This window comes from Chaetodon trifascialis, chromosome 4 (genome assembly GCF_039877785.1).
Source record: "Chaetodon trifascialis isolate fChaTrf1 chromosome 4, fChaTrf1.hap1, whole genome shotgun sequence".
Classification (NCBI taxonomy): domain Eukaryota; kingdom Metazoa; phylum Chordata; class Actinopteri; order Chaetodontiformes; family Chaetodontidae; genus Chaetodon; species Chaetodon trifascialis.
In genome coordinates this window covers 30998673-31025447 of record NC_092059.1, presented here as the reverse complement: position 1 = coordinate 31025447, position 26775 = coordinate 30998673, and the positions used below count along the sequence as shown (strand labels likewise).

At 42.7% G+C, this 26775-nt stretch overlaps 1 protein-coding gene across 8 annotated transcripts in view; it reads left to right on the top strand.

Annotated features, from left to right (window-relative positions):
- Positions 1-8373: 8373 nt before the first annotated feature.
- nfic (nuclear factor I/C) overlaps positions 8374-26775 on the top strand; it is a 157225-nt gene continuing 138823 nt past the window's right edge. For 7 of the 8 annotated variants that reach the window (XR_011602102.1, XR_011602103.1, XM_070960288.1 and 4 more), the window contains exon 1: positions 8380-8573. Coding sequence is in view for 5 of the 8 variants with exons in the window: in XM_070960288.1 (XP_070816389.1) it covers positions 8493-8573 (81 nt within the window). In the remaining 3 variants the exon portion in view is untranslated. Of the gene's footprint in view, positions 8574-26775 lie in introns of all 8 variants that reach the window. The other variant, XR_011602101.1, reaches the window with a different exon arrangement.

Genomic DNA, 26775 nt, shown 5'->3' with positions numbered 1-26775 from the left:
TGAAGAATGCGACGAAGAGTAGTATTAATGATGGCAGCGGGTGCGGATGCAGCGGCTCCTCTCTATCCCGATAATGTGGTGTCTACATGTTTGTCTTTGTCGGTCTGTTCGAATGATTTTATGTTTTCGTCGTGCTTGGTTGTCCCACTGCGCACATACAGGCGTGGGACTCTTTTTGACAACGGCAATAATGTTTGTTTACAGTGAGCTTAGATTCCCATTTTCCCCTCTCCATTTCAGAACAACAGCACTTACTTGACTAATTTTCCTCTTTTATTTCCCGCTTCCAGTTCCTTTTCAATATATTTGTGTACATCCAAACACTTGGGAACAACAAACCTAAAGGTAATTTCTTCATAAAACGTCACATACACACATCACAGACACACATACACACTGCACAGCAGTGCAGCGGCAATTTCAAAGAGACGAAGCTGAGATTCCTCATCTGACAGCATGGAGATATTGCAGCACTGGACCCACACAATCGATGCCAGCAATCGGGATGACCAACTTTCCCAAACCAGTGTTCAATCTCACAATTGTCCCCAACAGAGAATATGCAAGCCGCATTACTTCCATTAACACACAGCTTAATGTGCATATACGCCGTTGGGCATACCTGGCTTATGAGTGCATCTCCCGAGGTTGTGATGATTGAGAGCCAGTGCCTTCCTCCGTCATTTATCTCCGATGATGCTTTTTCCCATTTGATCCTTGATTCTGCTGTGCCGTCCGGTGTTGTTTCCCTTAATGTCTTTTTTTGTTGACAAAAATGTAGAGACTAGTATCAGAAAGAAAGCAGTTGCTGAGAGGCTGAGGGTAGGGTGTTTGCTGATTGTCTGACACGCTATACAAACAAAATATTTGCTGAGATCCAAAAAATGTATTTATGGTTTTTATTAAAGAAATAAAACCACTTATTATAACGTGCACAAAATATGGAAAAAATCAATCACAGATCAAAAGCAAAACAGTGATCAACAAAAAAATACGGCCTCCCAGCCACTCACCCTCTCTTTCTTTGTTACCCTGCCATGCCAGTGCACAGGTGATTATATTAACTAGACATTACCACCCATATTCCCGTGACCCAATTACTGTGATATCAAAAACATACAACCAAAATAACAAAATATAACAACCAAAATAACCCAATTATGAACCACAAAATTATCTATTTATATTCATCATAATAAATACCTTCATGGCTCCTACAGACTGGGACTGTTGTGGCCTATGCCAGCAAAACAATGGCCCCTACTGAACTTATATATAATGGCTGTAAACCTTGTGACCTTCCTCAACAGTCAGTGTATCAGGAAGAGTGTGATCACTAACTTGGTTGATGGCCCTGAAAAGTTTTGATATGGAGGTGTGTTATTCTCAAAACCCCAAAACCCTGTTGGGTACAGGACTAGCAGTCTGCCACCGATCCTCTGACAATACTCACAGCAGGACCACTCCAGCCTGTGACCCACTACCACCTGAACCCTTAAGTCACCACTATTTTGACCAACATGTCTGTAAAGACATGATCATCGCAAATGTGGACAGCTACTCCTTTCACAATGACACCCATGTCTGTCCGGTTCTCAGTAGTGTGGGTCCATGACACACCACACAAATACCAAAAGTTCAATTTGGGTCTCCAGTCCACTGGCTGTTGCATGGGGTGTTAGAACACTTGTGATCTGCACTGACCCAGTTTTTCTTGCCACATGATGCTATGGAAGTGGAATCGCTTTACAATCTCAAACAGAAAACCAGTCAAACGGGAAGGAGCTGTTCATGGTCTGCAATAACATGCAGGACATGCAGGTTTATTAGAGGAAAAACAGTGGTCACTCTTAGATACCTGTCAAAAGCGAAGAAGTCAATGATCTGACTGATGCTTTGGCCAAACAGGCCACCCTGAAAGACACACTATGGACATTTGATGACCCTCCCACCCCTGTGATCTGTACTGCCATTCTGTCTCAGGCAGCTCCAGTGACTCTGATTGCTCTGGCCAGCCCATCTGCTGTCCCTGTCTTGCTCACGTTAATTGATTCCAGTAGTGTGTCCCTTCAAATGCATGATCCAGCTATCCATAAGATGGTTTTCAATCCAACTAATCCCTCAACTCATGCTATTTCAGATGCAGACTTTGAGTCTATCCCTGACTTGAAACCCATCTTCAAGATGAGCTCAGCAATGCGACTGGTCAAGGGCATCCTGGTCCATGTTTGCGAGCCACTTATTTGGCCTGCATTCATGGTGCCTCAGAACCACAGGGGGTGATGCTAATGCATGCTCATGTCTCACCATGCACAGGTACCTAGGCAACACACAGTGTACTTAAGTAGGTTGCGTGTTGGTTGCAGATACCCTCCCACTACACCTGCTCCTCTAGCCAGGTGGAGCTAGTGTTGTAACGGCATGTACAACACACTGGCATATGACTGACCTAAGCAAGCACCTAAAGGTCTTCTTCGCATTTGGCTAGAAAGCTCTGTACATCTGTGGAAGGACTTGAGGCTTACTACGACCAAAAAGTTAAACAAAGAAAGGATGGTACAACACACTTTACTTTTTTACTTTGAACTTGGTCTTATTGACTCAGCCTGACAAATTGATCAAGTGAGAGGGGTGATCCAACAGACTACAAATAGGATTAAATTAGGATTAAAGCTGCGAATGTGTCAATTACAATTGCAATTACAATTAGTCATTTGGCAGATACTTTTATCCCAAAAAATGTACATATAAATTCACACAGCATTGGGAGCAGTTTTTTTGGGTTCAGTATCTTGCCCAAGGACACTTCGGCATGTGGACTGCCGAGGCCAGGGATCGAACCACCAACCTCCTAATTGGTGGACAACCTGAGCTGCTAATACTATCTTCACACGTTTTTACCTGAACTCAACCATATATATCAACCATATATATCTTTCCCACTAAGACATCTTGACTGCCATCTCTCTTACATTGATCCCTCTTCTTCTTGGTGGGTGCCATCTGAGTTGAATGACTCCTAGTAGATGTTACGGCTAATGCTCTGAATACTGCACCTGCTGTCACAGAGGGGAATTTAGTACACACATCAAAAAAGCAGTTGTGTCTCCTGTCAACTTCTTCTGTAGAAAGGTTTAAAATACGGGAGATTTACAGGAAAATATTTAAACAGGTAGCCAACCCTAAAGAAGAGTGAAATACAGGAGAATCCCAGGAAAAACAGGAAGGTTGACAGGTATTGTGACTTAGTCAAAGTTAATGATAGCTATAACTAAAAGTATGCAGACTGGAAGCATTTCAAAATGAAGTAAGTGTGAAGAGGACGATTGTTCCATTTACTTACTGTAATAAACTTATGAGTTTATCCTAAAATGATGAGAGTTCTTGTAGTTTCCAACTTTGGTCTTTCATTGACATTGTGCTCTCTTAACACATGTCTCTGTCATAGCATGAACTGGCCAGAAAAAACATTTCCTCCTTTACGCCCCTCCTACATCTCTCACTATCATAACACATTAACACATCTGTCGTAAAGTGCATGTCGCAAAACACATTCCCTGACATCTCCCCCTCTTTTTTTCTTTAACAGCATCTTTGTTAATGCCTACAAACATGCAAATAACAGTAACTTTCCTTTATGGCCTCAGAACCATTAATAACCAGCCATTAAGAGCCTTAATAACAAACCACCTTGTATCACATCAATACAATATCAGGCTTTTTTTTTTTTTTTTTTTTTTTTGAACAACGTCCCCATATTGTCCTTTACAGATCCGGTCTCTGGACAGGTTTAACAACTCTACCAGACCTGGTTTGAGACAGTCCATTAGGGGTCACCTTTGAACCAGGAGAGCTACATCCAGGGCTCACCGGAGTATCTGAGGTATTTGGTTTTGTAGAGTGTTCGATTGGGGACCCTACATCAGGCAGTTCTTGGAGATGGTGACCCTTTCGCCTGTACATAGCTCCTTGCTCTGTAACGATGACATATGATCTCTCAGCTGTGCTCTCCCCAGCCACTTCTGCAGGTGTGGACCAAGTCTTCTGATTGTCCAGCTTAGTGAGGACAGGGTCTCCTGGCTGCAGTGGTGCGAGTGGTTTCACACCACGTCGCTTATTGTAGTGGAAAGCCTGTTTGCTCTTCTCCACAGCATCCTTAGCTCTGACGTGCTGTTGGTTTGGCCATTTTAGTTGCAGGACTTTAGCCAGAGTAGGCAAGGTTGTTCGGATTTTCCTTCCCATTAATAGTTCAGCCGGGCTGACACCAGTGCTGCTGTGTGGTGAGGCTCTATAGATCATGAGAGCCAGTAGTGGATCTTTTTGTCTCAGAATTCTTTTGGCTGTTTGCACTGCATGTTCAGCATGTCCATGGCCCTGTGGGTTGTGGGGGCTAGTGGGGGCTAGAGGTCACATGCTTAAAGTCCATCTCACGGGCAAAGTCTTTGAAAACGTCACTGCTGAACTGTGGCCCGTTGTCATTGACAACCTCTTCTGGTATACCATATCGGGAAAAAGTAGCTTTCAGCTTTAGAGTCACTTCAGCACTTGTTGTGGTTGGCATGTGGAGTATCTCCAGGTATCTGGAATAGTAGTCTGCTATAACAAGAAAGTTCTGTTTTTCATGTTCACAGAGATCTATGCCGATTTTTCTCCCTGGCCTGTCAGGGAGAGTTGTTGACAGGAGAGGTTCTCTGTTTTGTGCTCTCCTATGCTCCTGACAGTACATGCAGTTCTCCACTTTGTGTATGATTTGTGAAGCTATGTCAGGCCACCACACTGAAGTGTTTGCTCTCATTCTGCATTTGTTTAGTCCTTGATGACCATCATGTATTCGCTCCAACATTTCTGATCTCATTGACCCTGGTATCACTATCCGGCTCCCTCTGAGTACCAACCCATCATGCACAGACAGTTCATTTCTCACTGGAAAATACTCTCTTGCACAGCTGTGTGTGTGTTTTACGTGTTCAGGCCACCCATCCTTAATGTACCTGATTACGACTTGGAGTTGCTCATCAGCAGTTGTCTCTGCACGGATGCCATCCATTTTCATCTGTGATGCTGGGATGCTGCTCATGACAGCAGCAACGTAACACTCAACATCTGTGTGGCTGTCTCCGCTGTGCACTGTTCCTTGTTGTGGGCTCCTGGACAGCATGTCCGCCACAGCCAACGTTTTACCTGGTGCATACTCAGCCTCCAAGTTGAACCTCATCAGTCACATGAGGAGTCTTTGGCAGCGTACTGGTGTGTTGTCAAGGTCTCTGGAGTTCATCAGAGGAATGAGGGGTTTGTGGTCCGTAATCAGTTTAAATGCAGGCAGGCAGGCCGTAGAGGTATTTCTCAAATCTCTCACATGCCCACACAGATGCAAGGCACTCTTTTTCTATTTGAGTGTACCTTTTTTCAGCATCGCTTAGTCGTCTTGAACAGAATGCCACTGGTCTCCAGTCTTCACCATGGAGCTGTAACAGAACGCCACCAACTCCATAGCTGCTAGCATCGGCTGAGACCACTGTGCTCCATAACATCTAACATCATAATACATCAAGGTAGGTGACGTTATAAGAATCTCTTTGATTTTGTCGAAGGCCGTCTGCTGCACAGGACCCCAAATCTAGACTGATGTCGATCTCAACAGTTCATACAGTGGTTGACCCACTGTGGCAAGGTCGGGAATAGGTAGTTTATCATGCCAAGGGCTCTCTGTAGTTCCTGGACATTTTCAGGTGGTGTGAGCTCATTAATTGCTGACACTTTCTCCAGGTCAGGTCGTACACCATCTTCGTTGATCACTTGGCCCAAGAAGTGTAACTCAGTCTTTCTTAGCCTGCATTTCTCTGTGTTTAACTTCAGGCCCGCTGACTCTAGACGCTCCATTACTTTCTGCAGGCGCTCATCTTGCTCGCTCATGTCCCTGCCGAAGACAATGATGTCATCCATATAGACTGCGACTCCCTGCAGCCCTTCGAGAGTCTCTCTCATTTTCCTCTGAAAAATTTCTGGGGCGTTTGTGATCCCGAAAGGGAGACGTTTGAAGCAGTACCTTCCATAAGGCGTTATGAAGGTGGTTAGCCTCTGGCTATCCTTGTCCAGAGGGATTTGCCAGAAACCTGAAGTTGCGTCCAGAGAAGAGAAAACTGTGGACCCACTCAACTGGGCTATCATCTCTTCAGATGTAGGCAGAATGAACCTCTCTCTTTTTACAGCTTTATTTAGTCTCTTTAAGTCAACACAGATGCGTGCCTTCCCATTCTTTTTTGGCACTGGCACCATCGGTGCACACCATTCAGTTGGTTCTGTTACAGCTTCGATGATGTCATTTGACTCCATTCGGTCCAGCTCCTCCTTCACTGCCTTTAACAGGGGTATGGGAATTCGGCGTGCTGTGGCTACTGCATAGGGCTGAGCACTATCTTGCAGTGCGATTTTCACAGGCTGTGTTTTCAGTAGGCCAAACTCCTGTTCACTGGTACTGATCTCATACACTCACCTTATTAGCCCCATTGCTAAAGATGTTGGCCGGCTGAGCAGAGTTAACGCTCTCACCTCGGATAACATAGACCGTGAACGTATGTGTTTTGCCCTTGTATACAGTCTGTGTGATAAACTGCCCCAAACAGTTCAAACCACCCCCCGGACCACTCAACACTTTCTTTGCCTTGTGTAGGACTCTCTTTGGCTCAAGTGTTTTATACACAGTCTCACTCATAACACTGCAGTCAGCTCCAGAGTCAATTTTGAACTTTACAGGCTTATTTTCAATATCTAGTGTTACTGTCCACTCATCATCATCATCTGATGTACTGTTAACTGAGCCGAAGTAATAATGTTCATTATGTCCATCATCCTCGGTCACTTCACTCACCAGCCTGCTTCTGCACGCTCTTTGCCAGTGCCCCTTTTTTCCACATTTGTTGCATGTAGACTGTCTTGCCGGACACTTATCATGCTGACTGTGTGGTGTTTCGCCGCACCGTCCACATTCTGCGGTCACTGTCTTTGTGTTTATGTTTGTCCTGGCGTGGCCTCCACTCTTGAGCCTGCGCGCCGCCGTGGTGTTTCTGTGCAACTTCTTGAACGGCACAGGCTCGCTCTCCCTGCTGGTTAACCTGTGATCTCACCTCTTCGGACTGCCGCACCTCTTGTGCAGTCATCTCCAGTGTGAGTTTCGGTATGAGCTGCAGTTTCTGTGACAGCTCTTTGTCCGAGATGCCAACCACGATCCGGTCTCTGATGTGTTCCTCTCGTTTTGCACCGAAGTCGCAGTGTTCGGACAGAGCGCGGATAAATGTCTCTGCGTGCTCGCCCACATGCTGTACTCTCTGGTTGAAACAGGCACGTTCGTGGATAATGTTGCGTCTTGGGACAAAATAGGCATCAAACTTCGCCAGAACTACATCAAACTGGTCTTTACTTTCTCCCTCTTCATAGGTGAAAGAGCTCAGTATGTTCTCCACTTCCTTACCCAGTGCATACACCAGTGTGCTCACTTGAACCGGACCGTCCTCCTTGTCCAGTTTAGTGGCCGTCCTGTAACAGGAAAATTGCTTCTTCCAGTCGGGCCACTCCGCCGGTTTCTCAAAACAAAAACTCTCCGGTGGTTGAAACTTTGCCATCCTCGACTACTTCTGACACCATGTAATAAACTTATGAGTTTATCCTAAAATGATGAGAGTTCTTGTAGTTTCCAACTTCGGTCTTTTATTGACATTGTGCTCTTTTAACACGTGTCTCTGTCATGGCATGAACTGGCCAGAAAAAACATTTCCTCCTTTAAGCCCCTCCTACATCTCTCACTATAACAACACATCTGTCGTAAAGTGCATGTCGCAAAACACATTCCCTGACACTTACATTGTAAAAATTGATGAAAAAGATTGATATTTTAAAAAGGTATGAAAAAAGATTACTACATGCATAAATATCCTTCACGAGCTGAACATTTTGATATTTGAATGTTTTCTCCAGCTGAAAATATGCAGAAGTAGTAGTTGGCTATATGGTATGGAATCAGAGTTAAAAAAAAAAATAAAAAGTGCGAAGAGCAATTGATAAGAATGAATTAATAATAACAGTAATAATAGCAATAACAATAATAATTAGAAATTGGACCTAGTACAGGCACAGCCTCCCAGATGAGCAACAAAGACCATTAGCCATTAGTGCTTTATTTTCACAACCCCCTTCCCCCAAACATCTAGAAGATGTAGAAGCAGTGAGCAGGACAGAGCGAAAAATGAGAGTGAAAAATAAATGACAGATGAATAGAATACACAATACAGCGGGAGGAAAGACAAAATCTAATCTGCTAACGCTGTGAAAGGACAGGAACGAGGTAGCACTATTCTGCTCTGCCGCAGCCGGGGGGGCGGGGGGGGGGGGGGGGGGGGGGGGGGCGTTGAGCCAAGCTTGACGCGGGACGTTCCTGGTCTACAGCACCGCGGATTTACTCCACCTGGCACGCGCACGATGATGGAAATGAATATGGAATGATAACGACCCACAGCGCAAGATGGACAGGCAATGAGATCAGCTTTAACTTCCCCCGGTGGCGCCTCGGCTTCGAAATGGTAGGACTAAACCCGTTCCGATACAATAATAGATTCGAATGTTCCTTCCGATTGGTGCGCTGTTCCATGTTTTCCGAAAAGACGCAATTCGAGGAGTTGGTCGAGTAACAATAACTACGCAGCTGAAAGTGAAGCAGAATGTGAGCAAGCTCTAAATCTCTATTTCTCTCCGTCTTTTAGTTTGTAGCAGCGTCCGAACGTTACTGTAGTCCTATACGTGACGTTTGCCTAAGGAGAGAATCTGCTGCTAAATTCCATTCAAAAAGCTGGCGAATAAGATATTCATTGCACGCCTGCAAGTATAAACAGCTGACACAACACAACTTGAAAACAAGCATGAATTGTCATGAATCACGCTTACATTCGGCAAACACTCTCCACGCCAAATACCACATACTTTGATAAAATATTTACTTTTAGAAGCGTTTTCAGACGTTCGTCCAATTGGTGTCTTCCGTCAAACACATTGCAGGGCGGAAGCCAGCAGTGGGAAGTGATTATAAAACTTGACATTTTGCTGAAATAAAGCTCTTTTTTGCGTACAGTATATACGCCGAAATTCCCAACAGGCCATCAAATAGTGGAAGGGTCGATTTCTCACACGAGGCGGTAAGTGTGTCTGACATTAAATAGTAAATCATCATAAAATTCGTAGAGTTTTTAGTGAAGTTTGGAGTAACGTCGCCTTCGTGCAGGAGAATGGGGCGTATTGGCGTTATACATGATTTATCCCGCAGGCAAATGTGGTTTCCTACCCCTGGCGGCGCATGAGCAAGCGGACAACATAATGTGTGTGTATATCAACGCGTGGTAAAAGTTGTTAAGTGTCAGGGTTTTGAAGAAGAGCGTGCAGTTACAGGCCCGTCTACCCCCGTTGCCGTTCGTCACGCGGGACGGCGGATGGCCAAGTTGAAGTTAACCTCAAGCCTCCTCCTCGTGTGTGTGTGTGTGTGTGTGTGTGTGTGTGTGTGTGTGTGTGTGTGCGTGCGTGCGTGCGTGCGTGCGAGCGAGTGTGTGTTAGTCAGCAGAAAATGGCCGCAGTTAGAGCCAGCGGACAGAGTTAGAATGACAGGACGACAGAGGGCCTCCTCTCCATGGATACTGTTGGGGCAGAGAGTCGCTAGGATAAACTCAGAGCTGTAGCTGCTGAAGGCAGTCCCCCTGTACCCGCAGTCCCGATGGAAACACTCACTGAAAGATTTGAGTTCAGGCTGCAGAATGCGCCACTTCACAACAGCTCAGATGCCAGTGTGGAGAATAAAGACGTGAAATATTGCCGCTCCATCGGAGCTCCATTAGATGATACATGGCATAGATTAAATTTGAGCATGTGTATTTTATTGATGGCTGTGATTAAATCCTCCTGAACCCAGCTTCCAAAAACGATGTGAACAGACCTTTTGTGGTGCTGTCGCTCTAACTTAAAAAAACTCGTCACCCCATTTTAGGTGTCATTCATTGCCATGTACCTGAATAGCATAAAAGAGGGTCATTTAATTAATAAGCTTTTGATGTCAGTTGTTTGAAATTTTAGTGAAAAAAAAATTTAACTGGGGCTGCACAGTGACGCAGCAGGTAGTGTGCGTGCCTAACAGCAAGAAGGTCGGAGGTTCGATTCCCGGGTCGGGCCTTTCTGTGTGAAGTTTGCATGTTCTTCCCGTGCATGCGTGGGTTCTCTCCGGGCACTCCGGCTTCCTCCCGCAGAACAAAAACATGCTCTTTAGGTTAATTGGTGACTCTAAATTGCCCCTAGGTGTGAATGGTTCTGTGTATGTGCTCTGCGATCGGCTGGCGACCGGTCCAAGGTGAACCCCGCCTCCCGCCCGTTGACAGCCGAGATAGGCTCCGGCCCCCCGCGACCCCAAAAGGGATAAGCGGCATAGAAAATGGATGGATGGAAAAAGAAACTGCACACTGTGTAAGTTAACGTACTGCTGATAGTTTCTTGTAACTAGTTTAAGCAGCAGTATAATTTTGCATTTTGAGCACTGTCAGCTACCATTTTGATTGTAAAATATATGTACCTGTATGGTTATCAAACCATTTTAACATGGCACAGTGGTCTTTTATTTAATTACTTGTTACAGCAGGAGCTATGCAAAGCATTCAGACTTTGAAGAAATGTCTTTGAAACCAAAAAAGTGAAAACCACAATATTCTTTGAAAACTTGTTTGAATTAAGATGATTATGACACGATATTGTATACATACTCCTGTACTGTATAAGTACATTTTGTTAATTCAAGTCACTGGAAATTTGATAAACTTCACTCGTCCAATCACCCAAAACCAAATTTGACTTACTCATAGCTCCATGAATGAATATCACAGAATGTCAACATTCCAATAATAAACTTTTCTGTGTATGGCATTTCCAGAGGCAGTTACATAAAGTAGATTTGGGCAAACCTACAAAACTGTTTATTTCTATTTTCATTTCGTCCCTTCATGGTTACTCAAGCCACCTCACTAATAGTTGAAACTGTGAACCAGCACAAAAATGACAAATTACTAACATAAATGCTATGTTCTCAACAGAGACATTACAAACTAACAACTTACTAACAAAAGTAAACTTTCATTTTGCAACATAGGCAGCAAACTCAAATGTCTAGGATGTGTAGGATGTACTGGCAGAAATGGAATTTGATATTCATAATTATGTTTTCATCAGTGTATAATCACCTGAAAATAAATACCGTTGAGTTTTTGTTACCTTAGAGTGAGCCCTTTATATATACAGAGAGTGCGGGTTTTATATTTCTATATTTCCATATTCTACAGTAGCCCAGTTCAGACAAACCATATACTGACTCTTGACGGGGGATTTCAAGTTTTCTGCATTTTCAGTGGCCACTGTAGAGGACAGTGATTATTCCCTTGATTGTAATCTGCAATCTCTCCGTTAGATGTCACTAAATCCTGTCCAATTTCCCACTGGAACTTAAACAAACTTTGGCTCTGTCCAGATTGCAGTGCACTCTGCTCCACCTAGGTTGCAAAATGTGGATAAATATGTTTCAATCAGGAGAGACTTATAAGAGCAACAAATGAGAATTTGAAATTTAAGTGATTTATTATAAACATAAGAAATAGACTTTGGTGCTTAGACCCCAGCAGGAAGTAGATCACCATGGGAAGCAGTCCGGTGCATAAAGTGATCCCAAAATGAAGGAAACTCTCGCAAAGCCTAAACACTGGTGGTGGTGAAGGAAATGGAGCTGGAGATTGAAATGACTTCTGATTGGAGATGGCCAGGCATCCACAGTTGAGGTGATGAAGAGGTGGAGGTGGGTTAGACCAGCATCACAGTGCTGACTTGCACCTGAATGAGAAAGAGAGAGAGAGAAAGCATCTTTGAAATTTGACATCTTACAAATAATTTTCTAAAAGTGAGCATGTCAGGTTGTGTTCGGATGAAGACAAGAATGAGTTTGTGTAGTTTAGAGGTCAAGGGAAATTGGAGGGTGACTTAGAGTGCATGCACAAGGAGATCGTCTTCCTGACTGAACTTTCGCTAAGTTTAATTTGTTCATTTCATTTTTATTGGGCATCAACCTTGCATTTACATGTGTGTTGTCTAAAAAACTGACATGAAGCCCAAACAAATGCTTTGGACAACTGAGCTGTGAGTCTATAGGTGCAAACAATAGATAGATAGATTAAAATGTCAGATACGCTTACAGTCTAGACGCAGAACTAGTGATATACAAAAATGCAACATCCTGTATTTGGGGTAGGAGTTGACTGAAATCTTCTATCACTTTATATGTCATGTAATATTACAGTAAAGGTATACTGCAGTATTTTTATTGTTATGTAAATTAACTTGGGTTAAAATAACCATACCATACCATACTTAATCTGATTTGATTATTTTCTTCTTTTATTTGGAACTTCGTTAACAAACCAAAACAACTGCCTCACATGAGACAGCATTTGAGTTTGAAAACAAAACTGTAAAACTAACTGGTTTTAAAAATGGAAGCTTCAAAGTTCCAAATGAGAACACAGAGATGCAATAGAGGTGCATTATCGCAACTAACTGTTGCTCTTGCATCTCGTGACAATGTGGTAAGCAGTCGTGCTACTTAAATCACATGACCTTGCAGGGCAGCCGGATTGCTAAAATGTGCTGCCTGCCCCAAATATATAGCAGAGACACTAAAGCCATTTTTACACCTGCTCACCCACTGTGTAGCAGGGTAGCAGCGCATACACTGTCAATGACTGTGTAAATACGGCTTAAGGGATAGCAGTTGAAGATTGGGGATATCAGAACATCAGCCCTATCAATAGCAAGTCTATAGCAACAAAGCCTGTTCATTTGTTCATTCTATTAATTCATGTTTGTCACACAACAGAACAGTGTATATACAGTATATTGACTGGGAACAATATCTAATCTGGCATGATGAACAGTCAAAATCATCAGATCTCTGTATATCGACATGCATCACACTTCCTGTAATGAAGACCATGAAGAGATATTTCCTGAATTTCAGATTCAATGAATGCCAACAGTCTTTCTCCAGAATGACTCACCCCACCTTTAGTCAGGTTTGTAGTTCAACAGCAGGGTTTGAGAATGCAAATTGTTCATGTGGTGCAGTAAAAAATACAAGATTTTAAGAAGTACCTCAACTTTGTATTCAATATAGTACTTCAGTAAATTTGGCCTACTTTCGTTACATTCTACTACTTAAACAAACATCCATCCATTCATATCTATGCCGCTTATCCCTTTCGGGGTCGCGGGGGGGCCGGAGCCTAACTTGGCTGTCAGCGGGTGAGAGGCGGGGTACACACTGGACCGGTCACCAGCCGATCGCAGGGCACATACACACACCATTCACACTCACACTCACACCTAGGGGCAATTTAGAGTCACCAATCAACCTAATGAGCATGTTTTTGGTCTGTGGGAGGAAGCCGGAGTGCCCGGAGAGAACCCACGCATGCACGGGAAGAACATGCAAACTTCACACAGAAAGGCCCGACCCAGGAATCGAACCTGCAACCTTTTTGCTGTGAGGCACGCGCACTACCTGGGCTGCGCCACCGTGCAGCCCCTTAAACAAACAAACACCGTCTATATGTGAATTCAGTTATATTTATTGTGTATTAAGCCCACAGTAGAAGACAGTATATTATATACAGTATAAAGCAGATCCTGAGATGAACTGTGACGTGTGTTCCAAGGACAGTTTAGGGACGCAGGGCAGCTCAGTGTTTCCTCTAGGATTTTTTTCAGCAGCGGGGACAGGCTCTCTGGGGAGCTGTGGCGGTGTAAACAAATGACACTTGACTGCAGATTTTACTTTTACAACCTATTTATTGAATGGCCAGTTGAAAATTGCTTTTTAAGGGCTGAATGTGTCTGCGTGTGTGAGTGTGTGTGCGCGCACGTGCGCTGTGTCTGTAACCCCCGCTCCTCCCCCTCCTGCTCAGTGCGTACACACGGAAGCCACCACACATCATTACATTACCTGATTTGGGGAAAACTGCCTTTTCCTACTATGCCTAATGGTCTTGGAATAATCTGCAGAAGGACCTTTGATTAGAAACACTCATATCAATTATATCAGTACATTTAAGGGCATCATAAAGGATGTGGTGACGGAGACATGCGGTTGTTTTTCTTGAGAGGTCCATTCTGCTATGTTTTAATATGTTTTTTGTTTGTTTAATATGTCATATTTGTTACATTTTAATATGTTCTGACTGGCTGCTACATTGGCCAGGTCTCTCTTGAAAAGAGATTTTGAATGTCAGTGGGACTTCCTGGTTAAATAAAGATAATAATAATCATGTAGTGGACCAATCACATGTGGCTTGAACGGAAAAAAAGTCGAGGGGAAAAAAACAAAAAAACCCAAAGCGGCTCTCGCTCTGGTCCCAGACAGGAGCCAGCTCCGATCATTCACTTCAAAGAGCCGGCTCTGAGAGCCGTTTCGTTTGCGACCAACGCATCACTACTGACAGGCGTCATCTTCGTCAGCTGTCTTTCTCTTCTTAGAGAAATATTTGAACAAGTTCATCTGAAAATGCAGTCAGCAGTTACATCATGGCGTGTAGTTATTAGCTTAATGCTATCAATTAGTTTACTCACTTTAGCGACACTGAGTTGGCACCGGGCCCAATTAACTTAAGCTACCGACATGTTACGTAACATTAGCCGGCTATCAATATTTTGCAAATGTCTGTTTAACTTGTAAAATGTATTATGAGTTATCTTAAGTTAATAAGTCTACCTTTTCTGTGGTAAGTCGCTGCCCTATTTCTCAAGACGACACTCCTCTGACTTTCTGATCTGGTGCCTGGGTGCTTGACGTGATGTCACTTTCAAGGCCGCGCTCTCACGAGTAATTACTGCTGGACTCTGCTGTGAAGGTGGAGACATGCGGCGGAGGTGTATTTGCAACAGCAAAAAAAAGAAAGAAAGAAATTTGAAGGAGCGGCGGCTAGGATTTAGGAATGGCGGCCTGCCACTCCTAAATGACTGTAGAGGAAACACTGCAGCTGCTGCAGCTTTAAGTCTGTCATTTGGGATAGGCTGAAATCATAATGTCATTTCAGTTCTCTTCACCCACTCATCTCCTTTCTCTGTGTTTTTCTTCTTGCAAGGCATTTTTACCAGGCCTCAACTAACGGTATGTCACTATTTATGGACTTAACACGGTGAAGTCATTCAAGGTGACTCCTATTGGGAGTCTTACAAACAAAACAAAACAGTGAAACAGCCATGTAAAGGCAGCGTTTTCTGTAACCCACAGGTACTGCTGCTTAATTGAAGCAGTGGGGGAGAGCATGCAGACATCTGCAAAAACAAATGACAACATTATGGAAATTAAAAATTACAGCTGAGGAAAGTTTATGTCAATGTAAACCTCGGTCTGGTTCAGCTTCTTCTCATCAACATGATGTTTTATCCTCTCCCCCTCTCAGGTTAAGTCACACTGTGCATCTGTGTGGCTAAACGTTTAATGTTGTTGTCTAAATGTTTTCTTATATTATATTGTAAAGCGGCTTTGAGTATTTAGAAAAGCGCTATATAAAACTGATGAATTATTCTTATTATTACTACACAGAAAAGAGGCTGTCATGCACTTAACTAATTATCCCGAACACTGCATTGATTTGATCATGCAGTGTGTATGAAAAAAAAAAGATATATATAATTTGTCTTCAAACAATTTAAAAATTCCTACCTACTTTCTGTCATTGTGCAGAATAAGAGAGGCAGTAATATAAATCATAGATTAATATCAGGAGCAGGTACACAGTGAAGGGATGGGTCACTGAACCACACTGACGACACCAAGCCTGGACTTGAAATGACATGGTTATTAGCTTGAGAATGCTGAAAGGAGTGCAATATCTTCTTTTGTTAGTCAGCTCATATGCTTACAATATTCTTTGTGTTTGCATGTGTATGCATGTATTCATGCTTTATTTTTTTGTCTGGGGACTTGACAGAAAGTTTCTGCTAGTTATAAAGTGATAAAGTTTTTCCACTGTCCAAGTTCCTTACCTTATTGCACTAGTGACCTGTCACTAATGACCGACAGCCTATCAGTGCTGCTATTGCTATTATCACTATTACTAGTATTACTACTACTTTTTCTGGCTATAACCCAGATTCAAGCAACATTATTCATGAGTGGAGCTTTAAAAAGGCTCAAGATTAAACAGTCATATATCTGCATGGAAATTAGCCAAATGTGGCAAAAAGTACTGTTCATTGAGGTGAAATATATACAATATATTTGGGGACAGACTGACCAAATCAAGTTTTAACATTAAATGTGCTGCCACTATGCCTTGTTTATGAATGGGAAATGTTAAGATTTTATTGATACCAACACCATTATGAATTCTGCTTATTGGTCTGATTCTTTATTGATTCCCTCATTGCTAATCCATTTATGTCAAACTGGCTGGAGCCTAAGAGCAAGATGTAGCAACATTCTATCTGTAGTCATCTAAAATGGATGAAATGAGAGAATATTTGTAAAGCCTTCTGGCAAAGCAGCTGTGGATCAAGAGGTAGAGTGGGTTGTCCACTGATCACAGTGTTAGCGGTTTGATCCACGCCCCCTCCTGTTGCATGTATAATAATGTAAATAATGTAAAATTCTGTGTGAAGTGCATTATTAATGTACAAAACATACTTTGTATCAAGTGTTTATTATTTATATGACTTATTATACTCAACATTGAACAGAGTGCTGCAAAAAATAAATTTTAAAGTACAAAAACAAATACCCATCTCAATTTGTATGTATAAGATTTATAAACTTTTAACTATTTACTTAGCTTAGAGAATTACAGTCTGCCTTTGTATTATAGACTTTATTGAAATGCATCCAAATTTTATTGTGTTTCCTGCACTCATTTTCTCACATTTATCACGTTTCCAGTGGTTTGTCTCTGAACCGACTCTTTCTTTCTGTGTGTGTGTGTGTGTGTGTGTGAGTGAGTGCGCTGTCTGTAACCCAGCCCCTCCCCCCTCCCCCCTCCTACTCAGTGCTGACACATAGAAGCACCACACATCATGTACAGTAGCTGACCAATCACGTGCAGCTTGAACAGAAATAAATAGAGAAAAAAACAAAAAAATGAGTGGTAGGTGAATGAAAAAAAATAATCTTGTGACGGGATTTGGATATAATTGATATAAAAATGTATCCATTTACAAATGCCATTGTTTTGCAGTACACATGTCAATTCTTGCCAATTTGTCCCAGTGGCCACTCTAAGTGCTGCAATAAAACCACTGCAGCTATTATTAAGGTCCCCAACATCCATACCTTGGTAACTGTGTTTTTTATGAAGTTTTTATGAAGCTATGTATGCAGTGATTTTCATAAGATAATAAAATATTATTATCTGTGTATGTAAAGTCTGATGAAATGAGTGATAAATATAAGGGAATAAGGACATCATATGTAACATCATATCTAGATGTCGCAATAATGCACATTTACTGAAAAGCTATCAGTGACACAGGAAGGCTTGAAGACATAGCATCAGTATGAGTAATGTCAGACACTGATTTGTGTTTTAAATGTGATAAATGTGCTGTTTGTGTAGGTGTGCATAGTGTGTCAAGCATGCAGTATAACAGCAACTTTTTCATAGGTACAGAGATTGGGTCCCCGGGCGCCGGTCAGATGGCAGCCCACTGCTCCTGGTCTGCGGGAAGGACGACTGGGATGGGTTAAAGGCAGAGGAAAAATTTCACCAGTGCATGGCGTGTGTGTGCATGTGGATGTGTTGTGTGACAAAGAAAGGGGATTGTCCCTCTGATTCTTCTTCTTCTTCTTCTTCTTCTTCTTCTTCAGCAGCCATTAACAAAAAACATACAGACAACCATAGAATACATACAAGAATTTAAAAAAGTAAACAAAAAAGTGGCAAAAAAATTAATACAGAAAAAGCAGCAGTGAATACAAGATAAAACTAAATGTAAATGTAAATATACTGTAAATATAAACAAATATTGTGCAATATTGCAGTAGTGCAGATAAAATGTGAAGTATTGGGGTCGTGAGGTTGGTAGATTAACTGTTTAAGTTACTATTGTACAGTATGATGGCTCATGGCAGGAATGATTTCCTGAAGCGGTCCGTTTGACAGCAGAGCTGGAGCAGTCTATTAGAGAAGGAGCTCCACTGTCTGTCCACAAGGTGGTGAAGAGGATGTTCAGGGTTATCCATAATGGATAACAGTCTGTCCACTGTCCTCCTCTCCACCACCTCCTCAACAGTGTCTAGTTTGCAGCCAATAATGGAGCCAGCCTTCCTGATCAGTTTGTTCAGTCTGTTGGTGTCACTGGCTCTGATGCTGCTCCCCCAGCACACTGCAGCAAAGAAGAGTGCACTGGCAACAACAGACTGGTAAAAGATCTCCAACATCTTGCTGCTTACGTTGAATGATCTGAGCCTCCTCAGGAAATAGAGTCTGCACATCCCCTTCTTGTAAACAGCATTGACGTTAGTTTTCCAGTTCAGTCTGTTGTCAAGGTGCACTCCGAGGTATTTGTAATCCACCACTGTGACATTTTCCCCCAGAATACACAGTGGTTGTGTGGTCATCCTGTTCCTTCTAAAATCAATAACCATCTCCTTGGTCTTGGCCACACTAAATAGCAGGTGATTTCTACTAGGGATCGACCAATTATAGGCCTGGCCGATAATATCGGGCGATATTCGGCATTTTTCCGCTGATCGGCATCGGCCGTTTTTTTCCACCGATAACCGATAAAATTAATTAATGTATTTTAAAACACGCTCCTTTGGCTCTAATGCAGCCGTCTCTCCTCCCGAAGTCACCATCCTTGGCTGTGTAATGTCCCGCCCACAGCCCTCACTGATTGGCTACATGGCACAAGTGAGTCAGTGACAGCCAATCGACAATGAAGCCTCTACATGCAGTGCCACAGACAAGGAGAAGCAGACAACTGCTCCGGTTATCCAGCAGAGATAAGGTGACAGAGTTAGTCGAAGTTGCAATAAAAACCCTCTATGATGAAGTTTTAAAATCACCACTACCTTATGATTAATTTCAGTGATAACATGCAAGCCCAGAGTTGAAATTTCACCGACCTACCTGTCTAATCACATCAAGCATACGACTTTGCAAGATAAATAGTGTCATGCACAAAAACAAACAAACAAACAAAAAAGACGTAACCAAGTGAATATGACCTGAAGCTTCTTACTTAACGATAATAAAAAAACACATAACGACATACCGGTAGGTAGACTATAGCAAGTATAAGGGAGGAAAACCTGCTGAATTCCGCTGTTTGGCTCTGGAGATGAAACTGTTCACTTCAACAAGGCATATTTCATGATGACCCACTGCTACGTTATAACTACCGCAACCGCTTTATAGCTGTGGCCAGACTCACAATAATAATATAGGTCCTTTTGGTTACCGTTACTTCATGGGAGTAATAAATCTCCTAACGTGTCTCAGCCCGTGGGGCGGGTCCTGTTTTATCAATAAACAACACCTGAGGTGATTATAGCCGATAAGTTTAACAGTACTACATTTTAATGTGTCCTTGTTTGTTTACAGTCGCCTCTCTCTCAGCGCTCGTGCTCTCACTACACCATGGTGCAGCAACGTAACTACTGGTGTTAAATGATGTCTTTTTGCCTGTCACTCATAAAGTTCAGGGATACGAGTCAGGCAGAGAGGGCACATAGAGGAGATTATTCTCAGTGTGTTTTATTTTCAATCAATAAATTTACTGTTGCGTCTACAACTCACGTGTGTAATGAAGCCTTTATTGATTGCATTTACAGTTGCGAAGTGCCTTATTCTTATTTATGTAATACGACATACAGTATAAGTTTACATCTAGCCTACTGTTCTGAGATTCAGAATATGCCTTTATTACTCTAAATAAATATAAATAAATATAATAATAAATAAGGAACTATAGGTGAAAAACTCTGGGAACCCAAAGTGTTGTGATTAAAAGTCTCCAGTAATAACTATAAACGCATTTGGTTGCTGCGTTTGTTGCTCCGCTACGGTGGAGCGGCTGATGTCTCACGCTTCTTCCAGCCTTCGCAGCCTTTGGAGGGATGTAGACAGTGATCACGATGGCGGACGTGAACTCCCGAGGCAAATAATAAGGCATCCCCACGGGTAGCAGCTCAATGTCTCGGCTACAGAAACGTTCCTTAACGGTAACATGTCCGGCATTACACCACTTCTCATTCACAAACAGCACAATCTCTCCTCCCTTCTTACCGCTCATCTCTGTCTGCCTGCACACAGCTGAAGCCGGGTACCTCCATGCTCTGGTCTGGGACATCTGATTGCAACCATGACTCTGTGAAAGTCATTAGATTGCATTGTCGGTATTCCCATTGAGTCCTGACCAGTGCAACGAGCTCTGTCTTATTTGCCAAGGAACTCACGTTCCCTGTGATGATCACCAGAACAGACGTCTGTATCTCTGTACCTTCGCCCTCCTTTTGGCTCCGACTCTGCAGCCCCGACATCATCTTTTCAGCTTGTCTGGGACTACAATCCTCTCTCCGGGCTGCTGCATGGGTTTACACAGCGTGATCAGCTGCTTGCGTGTGTAGACAATGTCACCACTCCCCTCTGTGTGGCCCTCCATTACAAAGAGTGTAAAAAGTAACACAAAGGCCACCAAAAATGTTGTAAAACTATGCATGAGCATTGCAACACAGTTTCTAAAAACGCAGTAAGAAAATAGAAATAAAAAAAACGTAAAAAAACACACTCAATGAACGAAAGACGAGCAAAAACGACGGAGCTACTGCAACAGGCAGCCATCGAACACAGCGCCATCTTGCATCACCCTTGCAATAGGAGCAGCTATGGCCAAAACAGTGCTAGTAGTACAAAACAAAACAAACGCTGAGACACTGATAATTTTGCAGTGGTCTCTTAATTTTTTCCAGAACTGTATATCTGCTGCTTTGAAGGCTGTCACTGTTATTTCACTGATAACAACAGTGTTCTCTGTTGAAGTTGAGCTGAAAAACTTTCATTTAGTTTAATTGTAGGCTGGGGTTAGACTATGAAGTGATTCAGTGAGCGCTCAATTTCCAACCATTGACAACCAACACGCTAGACTCCCACTGATTTTTTCTTAATGCCAAAGTTTGAGATCAGATTGTGCTTGGTTTTTGGATTGGTTGGTAGATTGTAAAGCCCAAACAAGGCAAGTATTTCTTTTCTCCTGTTGCGTCTCCTGTAGATAGTTTTTTCAAGCCTGCCCTGAGTGCGTTGCTTGTGAGTCATGTAAATAATAATGTAAACAATAATAAAGAATACATGATGTCTTAAACATTGCAGTGATAACATCCCAATCCCTCTGGTTCTTGTCCTGTAGATATGAACCATGATAGAGAGTAGCAGGTGTCTGGATGAGTAGTTTCACCATGCCGATTTGTGCAGCTGTGATGCACACTTAAGTAGTAGACTTTGTTTGTATGCAGACCATTACTCAAACGTAAAATAAAGTATGATTTTCTTTGCACTGACTCTCATTTTAAACCAATGTCTCAGTAACATTTCTTCGAAGAAAACACTGTACCTGAAACATATGGTAGCCCTGACAGCTCAATGCACTGCAAATCCAGAAAACACAACCAAATACACAAACACTGCAACAGTGGGGAAACACTACCAAAAACAAACATGTTCTGTAAATACAGAAATCACAACCAAATATAGATGAGACAGATATAGGAGCACACATCACAACAGAAACTGTTTCCAGAGGACAGTTTAAGTAATGAACATGGTTGGGACATGCTTGTTTTTTGCCATGTTTTGTGATTCTTGAGGTCAGAGGCCTGTACCATAAAGCTGGATTATGGCTTAGCGAGATAACTTCAGGCTTAACCCTGGCTTTTCGGTACCATAAAGGTGGCTTACTTTCTATCGGACTACGTTGCCGTGGTAACCTATGCGGAAGACCTAACCTGCTCCGGAGCAGGATAAGTTCAGGATAAGAGCTCAGCAGGTATAAAAGCCCCACCTACTGACCAATCAGTTCTCTTGGAAAATGGCCTGTCCGTTTTATGAGAACCCAGTGGATCTTGGTGCACAGCTTGTGCGCAGAGCACTCAGGCGCGAGAGAATATTTAGAGATCGCTGTAATCGTTCGAATTGTCTGAACAATCACTGTGCGAAAGGTACAGGTTTTCGGGAGAGGGGTTACAATACATCTGTCAGCTGCTGGAGCCTTACATCAGTAATGTAACGCACCGCAACCACGCGCTGACAGTCCCGCAGACAGTGTGCATTGCACTGAGGTTTTTTGCCACAGGTAATATATTTCTTAGTGATGTTTGTAATTATTATGATGTCTTTAAATCCCTCGTTGGATGGGTTACAAGCAAGCCACAGATAAAATGCCATTAATCAATTATTTAAGTAAATCATGGATTGATTCATTCATTCGTAGGTACTTTTATGTATTCTGTTGGCGATGCCGAAAACTTCGGGAAAAACACAGTATGTAGAGCTATTCATAAAGTCGTGGGGGCCCTGACTGAGCTTGTCGATGCATTCGTGGTGTTTCCCGGCCACCTGCCCACGCAATGCATCAAAGAGGGCTTTTATGACATCGCAGGTAAGCAAGGTTGATGTGTAATTTGCATAATGTAGACTAAGCCCTGGGATGTTTGCCGTTGTATATTGTATTGTATATAGCCTCCAACATGTAGGCCTACATATACATATGCTACATGTATAAGATATAGTAAGCGTACTGACCACTTTGAAGTATATTTTTATACTTATGTTTGATTTGCTCCCATGTTCTCTTTGCTCCACTCGGGTTGCATCTGAAATAATAAGGCTACAATCACATGCCATAACGAAAAATTTCATACACACATACATTTATGGAACACACAAATGTTACTGTAGTCAGATATACAAGTGCAGTCATAGTGGGGAAGTAATATTATAATGGCACTAACTTACGCATTGACACAGTCGACGATTTTTTGCCGGCAATCCTTGCGCCGTTTGGCAGCTGCAACTGTGTTGCTTTTTGCCTGGATTATTGATTTGTATTCCTCGTATTTATTAATTATTATTGTTTGCTCCTCCGTAGTGAAATATGCGGCTCGGGCTGATTTTTCCATGTTTGCGATTGGTCGCATGCAGCAAACTCCGCCCTTTTTATGTGAGCGTGCACAGATCTAGATTGGACAAGCCTGAATTGAATTAGTGAGTTGATAGCCGGCTTTATGGTACCGAAAATCCGGAGGGCGGATGTCTCGTTAAGTGAAGCCCGATAAGTAAGAGGAAGCCCGGCTAGGTTAATCAAGCTTTATGGTACAGGCCTCAGGTCTGTGTATCAATTCTTATTTTGTTTTTTATGTTGTTTTCTTCTTTTCTCTGTTCCTATGTGCATGAAAAATGTGATCTGCAAAACCCCAGTACTGCTCATCCTCACCTCAACAGTATCATGGTCACATACAGTTCCACACTAGAAGGGATTATACAAAATGTGATTAAGTGTTAGCGCTGGGCGATATGGCCTCAAATCTATATTGACGTATGATTTTAAGCATATGCAGTAATGATATATATATCGTTACTGCTCAGTATTTCATACCTGGGATCCACTGTCTTGATCATCTGCTGAGGCCTTCTTTTTCTGCATTGTTAAGCGGGACCATGTCTTATAGTGATAGAGTTTGTAATCTTGATCCATTGTTTGCTTTTTCTGTTGTAGGGAGTCCCTCTGGTAAACGCGCCCTGAAGTGACATTTGGTTCGGTTTTTCTTTTGCCTTTCCCATGTTACCTGCTGATGTGTAGGGAGCTGATCTTAACTTCATATATTCTTGATATTGCAAGACATGCTTGTGGCTAAGGTGGTGGAGCAAATTGCTTGTGTTGCCGGCGACAACTTCCCAATAACGCTTGCCTTTTTTTTTTTTTAGCCAAAAACAGACATGGCACGAGTTCTTCTGTGTCATCATGTTCTACTAGTTCTGAAGCTTTGATTTCGGAACTTTCAATGTCTATCCCATCCATCTTCACCATAACATAACACCAGAGCATTACAGTTTACTGTCACCATGCCCCACACCATGCGTGTTTAGAAGTGCAACACTGAAAACAGTCCTGCCTGAAACGTTGTCGCGTGGTGCAGTGTTCCGACTGTTGTGTAATCACATACACCGGTGCAGCGGTATATTCAAAATTCATGTCATAACAAAAATATGTACCAGTATTCAGTGTGAACTGGTATATCACCCAGCCCTACTCTGCACTCTCCTCAGCTCACCTTTGTTCCCTCTTGTTCTCATTCAGTGGGGCTTTCAGTTCCAGGGACACCCAGGGTTTGTAGTTTGGGAAACACCATACCTTCCACACAGAAGTTGATGTAGTCCATAATGCAGGTTGTCATGACATCTGTCAATGTCCTCCCTTATGTGGACAGCACAACACTCTCCATTCAGTGGTTTGAAAGCAGTCCCTCAGTCCATACTGGACTCCTGTTACCATCTTCTCACATACCTTATGGTTGGTGGTTGGTTTTTTCACCAAAGTTATGTATGCAGGAGTAGATGAACCATGCTGTGATCAGACCGGCCTAGCTGGGGGAGGGGTGATGAACTGTAAGTATCCTTAGGGCTTGCATTCACTAAGTCCAGTGTATTGTTTCTGTTGTGGCATTTAGTATACTGGGTGAAGGTGACGAGAGTGGAGGACAGGGGAGCATGATTGAAGGAGGAAGGCCTGGGGTGCGATATCTGCAGCTGTGAGACCACAGTGTGTAGGAGCTTGCATGCTGCTGCTGCGTAGGCCCATGGAGGATGTACCATTATCGTGATGACGTGTGAGAACTTCCTTGGATGATTGTTTTGCTGAATGCTAATGGCTAGCAGCTCAGTGTCTCTCATGCAGCACTGCTCCTTTATATTGATGTGACCTCAGTTACACCATCTGTTGTTTGTAAACATCGCTATGCCCCCACTTTTCCCTTTACTGCTCTCTTTCGCTCTGCTGTCTGCTCTTAGCAGGTGAAAATTGTCCAGCATAACATGTGAGTCCAACTTGAGTTCATTCAAGTTGTTCCCCTGTGTAAACAATGGCGATGAATGAATCTCCTGATGTTGTTGATCCATTAATGAGTAAAAAGCAAATCAGTAGTCTCAGCAGTTGTACATCCATACGTACGCACAATTGATCGAGACATATGATGGAAGAAACACGAGAAATGCACAAAAACACACTAAGACAAAGGAAAAACGGCCAGAGCTGCTGTAACTAGCTGCCACTCATGTGGTGCCATCTTCATTTCTTGATGGGGCAGCTGTGGCTCAGGAAGTAGAGCGGTCATCCACCGATCAGAAGGTTGCCTCAGCAGTCCACATGTCGAAGTATCCTTGGGCAAGACACTGAACCCCCAAATTGCCCCCGATGCTGTGCCATCTGTGTGAGTGTGTTTGAATGGGTAATGCTTGTAATGAGTAGGTGGCTTAGCTGCCGTACGAATGTGTGTGAACTGGTGAGTTTAGACTTGTGTTGTATAAGTGCTTTGGTCGTGGTCGACAGACAAGTTTTCTTTTTCTGTCAGACAACAAGGAATTTAATAGTGATTTAATTACAGCTCAAGGACACTACTTGTTACATGAGAGCCTAAGTAATTTTTGTGAGACTGGAAAATTACTTTTGTACTTGCACAGTAATTTGTCAGCATAGACATCTTTTTTTGTTATTTAAAATAAGTGACTACAGAGAGGGGTAGAGACAGAACACTGACTTAATACTGAGTGTCTAATATAGCATAATACACTTAATACACATTTCGTGCTCTAGTGAGGATTTTATGCCAGCAAGATGGTGTTTGTGAGTGGTGCCAAACATCTTAATTTCTGGAAAGAGAAAGTGAATCAGCAATCAAGTTTTTGTGACTTGGGATGTGGGAGGCTCAGACAATGAACTAGTGCTGAGCCCAAACTATGGTGAACCTTCACATGAACAGCATAATGTCTAGACAATGTGACTGTCCTTTGATAATTCTGTTTCTGACAGTGCTGTTTTCGTAGTAGATGGCGATGATCTTGGATCATTCATGTACCGAAATGGCTGCTATGACAACTGGATCCATTTCACCCATTGGAGGAAGGAATGAGAGTTGCGAACACTGTAGCAAACGATGGGGCTGTCCCCAATGTACGACGGTGTTATTTAGGTGGCAGAGTATTGAAAGGAGTTAGTGTTTGGTGCATGTGTGGGCCAGAAGGAAATTTGAAATGAGTACGGAAATCTTTCTGGAAAAAGGCACTCTGAAGTATAATGTGCCCCTCCAAAGGATAGCGAAAAGATGCCAGTAGTTGGGGTGGATAGGACGGACTTTGATGGTGATGTCTGCCTTGGACAACCGGGCTCCTTGTCTTGCAGGGAGGGTAAGGGAGATGGCATAATCAATCGTTGAATGCTGCATAGAGAAGTCTGGTCTGGGAATTAGGCTATTGATGCTCTAAACAGTGGATCTGTGTGGGGAAGACAGGCCTATGATGAGTGTCTTTTTTCCTGAATATTTCCGAGTAACTATGGTAATTTGGACCAATTTTGAATGTGGGTAAAGGTGGACTAGAAAATGGATCTTTTATGAATACTTGTTTAACTGCCTGGTCCAGGATTTTATTGACTATGTATGGCTCAGAGATA